We start from the raw sequence: 6445 nt of genomic DNA on the forward strand, positions 1-6445 counted from the left end.
GACTCATTAGAGTGCAAATCTACAGTAATTGATATCATCATGGAAGCCCTCTGGTTTCAGTTGCTTGTGTAAATGAAAACGACACTAGTCCTTCCATCCTTACTTATTCGACCGTCGCGAGGCAAGGCGTTTGGAGGAGCGGCCAGGAGTTATAGGCACGGAAGGTGATGCTGGTGCCTCCTCGTCGTCCCAATTATCACCCCAGCGGTCATCCCAACCCTCGTTAACGTCCGGTTCTCTTCTTGCCCTACCAGATACAGGCAGCTCCCTGTTTAGCCTTTGGTATTTGGAGCCACTTCTTGGGAGTTGCCTCCATCTAAAGCTCTTGCACATCCAACGTGATGCTAATATCAGTATAGCAGCGACGAATATAAGGGCCGTTGTTGGGGTTTGTGACATGAAGTTCACATAGGACTTGCCCGAACCATGCGCAGTGAAATCCTTGAAATCGAGACTGCATTCTCCGGTACCGTCCTTTAAGAGAATCAAGTTTCCGGTTCCTGAATTTTTTATGGTAATCTTTACCTGCGCAAATGCATTTAACGGATACAACATTCTGTGAACATATTATTGGTACCGTAAACCCTAAAACACATGCTATATAACACGAATATATTAATAACTAGCAATATTATTTACAAGTACCTTTGTATCTTGATTCTCTTGGAGTTCAACATCCATTTCATCTAAGTGAACAAAAGCAGGAGCAGATATTTTAAGGGTAAGAGGCCCCTTTCCCTTGTTCTGAATCACAAGTAATAGATTGGGAGAATCTGGAATATTGCAAACCAAAGTTAAAAAGGCCAAATATTGTCTAATGTGATCATAATGACAATTCATACTCTTTGCTATTGTTGGAAACTTGCAACCATTTATAGTTAGAGGATACTTACCATTTCCTGGAACTCGCAAACAGGCAGCAAACCTTTTATTCGTATCCGTACACATATTAGATGAGTTGCATTCTTCAACTTGAAAACCATCATTACTTGTTAGTGAAGGCGGCGGCGGTGGTGGTTCGACTGAGTCCTGTATAATGCCATTCTCTTCATTCACTTTCTTGGGGTCCACGCTATCACCCGGAGTTTCCTTTTGCTCACCATCTGTCATCCCCTCGTCTTCAACATCCGATTGTTCCTGGCCCTTGTGCGTATAATCACCTTCTTTCCCACCATCAGTCTTTCCTTTTGCTTCAGCATTCGATGCTTTCCCACCCTTTTCCAAATTCTCGCCTTCATTCAAACCCGATTGCTGGTTCAGATCGATCTTACTTGTAGCACCACCATCAACATCCCCTCTTGATCCATCAATTTCATTGCCACCGTCAACTTCCCCACCATCTGTCTTTCCTTTTGCTTTAGCACTCGATGCTTTCCCACCTTCATCCAAATTGTCGCCTTCATTTGTACCTGATTGCTGGTTCAAATCACTCTTACTTGTACCACTGTCAACATTTTCTTCTGATCCATCAACTTCCCCAACATCATTCATCTTTCCTTTTGCCTCCTCACTCGATGCTTTCCCACTTTTATCCAAATTCCCACCTTCATTTGAACCTGATTGTTGGTTCAAACCACTCTTACTTGCACCACTATCAACACCCTTTTCTGATCCATCATTTTGATTACCACCATTATCTATCACTTCACCAACTCCAATGGAATCCGAAGTAGATTTAGAATGAACTTCTATAACTGGATCTACTTTGCCACCTACATTTTGATCGAAACCACTCTTTCCATTAACATTCCCCTAAAACCAAACATCAATGAGAAACCGTCTTAATCCCATCATCGAAATAACCAATTCAATAAACATCTATCAAATTTTTAAAAAAAGAAAACCTTACCTCTGTATCATTACCTGAGCAACCGACAACAACTAGCAGCAGAAAAATTCCCACCAAACCAACATAATTCGTTTCCATATTTTAAGATACAACCACCTTTTAGTGCTACCAAAAACAACCTATTTAACATAGAATTCATTTAAATACATACATATAAAATTTCACTTGGAAAGAGTTATATAAAACAAGGAGGAGGTTTCCAACCTTTAAATGAAACCTTGTTGGGATGCCTGTTTTCAACAGCTTTACACTTCATTACTAAGTTTATTTCCTCATCCAAATTAAAAGGCTTACACATTGATCGAATAGAGAGCTTTTGAATGAGTTTAATAGTAGAAGAGAAAGAGGGTGAGTTTGACCAGAGAATTAAAAAACGCCATCTTTTTTGGTTCTGAGTTGCAAATCGTTGTCTTTCTGACAATTTGTAATGCAACGTTAATTCCTTTTTAGCATATGTCTTGTTCCGGGAAGTCGGTTTCTGTCGTCAATTTCGATAAAAAAAGCTTGCTAAATGTCTATCACCAAATACAAAATGTTCGACGAAAACTAAGTAATCTAATAAATATTTAATTTAGATGACTGTATCTGCACGGATATGTTGACATCAAACATACTATTATATGTTTCGAGATAGGAAAGTTAATTTAATGTTACAGGCCTGGTTTTTTGTGACAATGACCCAAATTTTGTAACCAAGTAAGCTCGTCGGCTAGTCTTATCCGAAACTTTCTAAATACCATTGGTGGCCAATTGAAATCGACCTAATACTGGAAGCAAGCCATTAATGTTGACTTCTTCCGCTGAGTGAATGATGCTTCCAAAATACTGATAGAGCTATTCACCAGCTTTTGCCAGCTAGTTCAAGCGATACTGTATACCTCAAAAATAATTTACTATTTATAGGTTCAAATCTTATCAAAGACGAGACTCAAATCGCTTTTTGAAGAGTGGTCGTACGTTCACCTCAAAACCTTCCCTAACAATAATATTGATTTCTCAATCAACAATTATTTTTATATTGCACTCTTCATAAATTTAGATTTTAATCTATGTACTTCTATTTCTAACAATTTAATCCCTTTACTTAACCAAACTACAAATTATTCCACGAAAACCAGGTAATCTAATAAATATTCTATTTAGACTATATTTGCTCGGAGATGTTGACATCAAACATAGTGAAACTCAATCTTTTAAGATGCTCGAAATTCAAGCAGGTTTAGCAGTATTGAAAAGTTTAATTCTTTAATTTATGATTTAATCCTTCAAATATATATATTTACTTAAGTGCTTCAAGTATGCCTCTGTTATAGCACCACACGACTTTCTATTGCAAAAAAATATATCTGGAAGTAATTTTCTGTCGTTAGCTTTGATGAGAAAAAGCTTGAACTGTTGCTAAATGTTTATCACCAAATTACAAAATGTTGGATGAAAAGAAACATTTAATTTAGATGAGTGTATGCGTAGGGAGATGTTCAAATCAAACCTACTATATTTTGACGTTGGATTTTGTTCTCTTAAAAAAATCTTAATATTTTAAGAAGCTCAACAACAGTGGATTGGACCTGGACCCAAACTTTATAAGCAGGGAATCTAGTGGGCTATGTTGTAGATGAATGAAACTCCGCAAATGACATGAAGTGGGATCCTCTGAGTGATTTGTGTTTGACCAAGCCAAGTAAATTTTATACGCAACTTTATCCGATCAAAGCTCTGATCAGTTGCTTTCCGCCAACCTGGTCCATGTGCCATGCAACCCCACCCCTAAAGAAAAAAACCCTATACTAGGACGTAAACAGATATCTTGTAAATTACTCGATTGGGTTTCTAACACCATCTATAATATTGGTAAAAGAATTTTTTTAAAAAAAAATTATTGGATAATGAATATAAGTGAAATGATAAGGAATTTGTATTTTAATATTATAGAATATGTGCTCAATCATTAGATTTATAATTAAGGGTGAAATTAAAATTCTTTTAGGAGATCAGAACTAAATTATAAAATTTTAAAGAGATTCAAATATAATTTTACCATGTATTAATTTATAATCTATTATTTTTAATGGATCAAATAAAAATTTTCATATTTAAGGGGAAAATGTAATTTTACCATATATTAATTTATAATTTTATTATTTTAGAAAGAATAAACTAAAATTTTATCTTCACCTCTAATACCAACTCAGTAAAGTGCTTAAATATAGTAAGAATAATTACAGACCAATATACAACAAATTATGGCTTCTAGATCTACCCTCAAAAATTAAGATTATGATATAGAAATCTATACATAACTATTTACAACTCTAGTTAATCTTTATCAGCAAAAGTTGGTGGGCTCAGCAAACTGTCCAAGATGCCAGGGAGGGGCAGAGAGGGTGGAGCATGTTTTTAGAGACTGCTATGCTGCATCAGAAATATGGGCAAATCTATAGATTGAATGGCCACAAGAGCAGAGTCATGCAGAGTTTAAGGATTGGATGATGTTTCTTTTTAATAGTTTTCTGGAATCGTCGGTCTGCTGCAGAACTTGGAAAATGAAAAAGAGTGGAAAATGTGAAAGAAGAGGACCGAGGCTGACTGCTGATTTTAGTTTTAGGGGTTTTTTAGGATAATTATTAGTATTAAGTTAGGACGCGTGGGCTATAATCTGATTAGGTTTTGCGCTTGTATACAATATTTTCTCATGGGTTAAATTAGTATAGCTTAAAAGTTAAATAATTTTTGGGCTCAATTAGAAAGGAAACAATAAAATTGATATTTCTAGCCCCATTAAAAGGAAAAATAAAAATCATCATATGCATTTACCTCCGCTTTCTCTACGATAATCATAATGAAAAAAATTACCTTTATAACTATTTTCTTGATAAGAAAAGTGAAATTATCATAGAAGAAACTAAATATATAGACACAATTAAACATAAAAAATTGTTTTTCTAGTATAATCAAAGTAGTTTCATTTCTATTTTACTGATTTATAAAATTAAAATTTTCAAAATTTACGATTTTTCTCTTTAATAATATAACTATTATAAAATGATTGTCTTTTTAAAAATATTGTTTACATTTGTTTTATAGTCTATATTCGAGTTCGAGATTATCTCTTAATAATATTATTTCTAAAATAAAAAGATTGTATTTAATCACTATACAATTAATTGCTAAAATATATAACTATTGGAACCATTAAAATTAATATAAATTATTAAAATCTGTCATATTAAATGTAAAAATATACCCAAATTCATTAATATGCCATCTTCCAAATTAGAGCTATGCATGGCAACGAAACACCTTAGCTTGGCGGTGCACGTGGCCCACAAGTCAAGTTTACTCGAAAATTCAGGGTTATGATCATGCCACATACTCGGTACATATTTCATCTTTATTTTTTAATTTCAAAACCAATCAGTTAAATGCCTAAATCTAGCTAGCTTTCTTCAAAACCCTAAAAGAATGGCTCAGTCATATAATTAGTCCTTTTCATAGATGGAGAGACCAAACAGATTTGTCAAACCGCCCTATCCATACAATCAATGAATCTAATATATTTCCTATGACACCAAAATGAATCAAAAATACTATGATATATTGATGTATTATATCAAAGTTTATATCGTATATTCAATTAAATGAATGTTATAAGAAAGAACAGACCGGATCAAGACAGGCCATTGAAGGAGAGAGGACCGGCGGCAAAGGTCGCCCCTTTTATCCATTATGTTTGGACCTTCTGCTCTCCAACGCTACGTTTGACTCTGTCTTGTGACTCTTGCCTGCCTTAAGCACCTTTGTTGGCTCACCATTATTATTATGTCTAATATGCCATTTATGGTTCACATTTGACATAGATAGAAGCGGTTACCAAAAACATCAAAATTTAAATACTATAAATATGGTGTTAAAAAATAGTAATTAATTTATCCGTCCAATTTTTTGGGATACTTATTTTTTCTTTGTGATAACAAAAAATGGAATAATAAACTAAAAGGAAAAAACGGGAACTAAAGGCATAAGCATACTGTCCAACCTTAACTGGAGACTGACTAAATAGAGAGTCCTATGAAAAATTTGGACGCCATTTGGGTAGAACTTCATCAAACCAGCTAACGAGTGAGCGGTAAAATTCACTTTCCTTGAGATTTGGTTGAAAACTACATTCCAATCTCAGCGACATAAGATACTTATTTGACTAATAGATTTGATAAGAAAATTACTCTTTCGAAGATACGAATTTGATTGGTTTTTAAAACGAATAATTCTTAACCATTAAACTAATCACGAAAGAGATCAATTTAATTTTTGAATTATTATAGAAGTGAAATAAGACTAATTAAAATGTTTAACGAAAAATACATTAAACTACTAAAATTGATGGAAAACATACGTGTCTTAATAAAATACATTCAATATTTTAAAATAAATCCAAATAATATATATACACACAAGTCTAAGTTGTGTCAAAATGGCGGTGCTCATGTTCTGCAAAAGGCAGGGAAATGAGTTGGGTTTTCACATCTAAACCACTATTTTCATGGATTTAAGATTAAAACTTTCATATGAACTCGCTCAAACATATTCAACATGTTT

General features: G+C 33.9%; 1 protein-coding gene across 1 annotated transcript; it reads right to left on the bottom strand.

The window, feature by feature from the left end:
* Positions 1-94: 94 nt before the first annotated feature.
* LOC105800216 (hypothetical protein) lies at positions 95-2217 on the bottom strand. The gene is made up of 5 exons (XM_012631202.2): positions 2054-2217; positions 1850-1968; positions 894-1752; positions 646-773; positions 95-525 (listed from the first exon to the last, which is right to left on the bottom strand). Exons 2-5 carry the CDS (start codon positions 1925-1927, stop codon positions 100-102), a joined length of 1491 nt encoding a protein of 496 aa, XP_012486656.2. The 5' UTR covers positions 1928-1968; positions 2054-2217; the 3' UTR covers positions 95-99.
* Positions 2218-6445: the final 4228 nt, after the last annotated feature.

The sequence above is a fragment of the Gossypium raimondii genome, chromosome 9 (assembly GCF_025698545.1).
Source record: "Gossypium raimondii isolate GPD5lz chromosome 9, ASM2569854v1, whole genome shotgun sequence".
Classification (NCBI taxonomy): Eukaryota; Viridiplantae; Streptophyta; class Magnoliopsida; order Malvales; family Malvaceae; genus Gossypium; species Gossypium raimondii.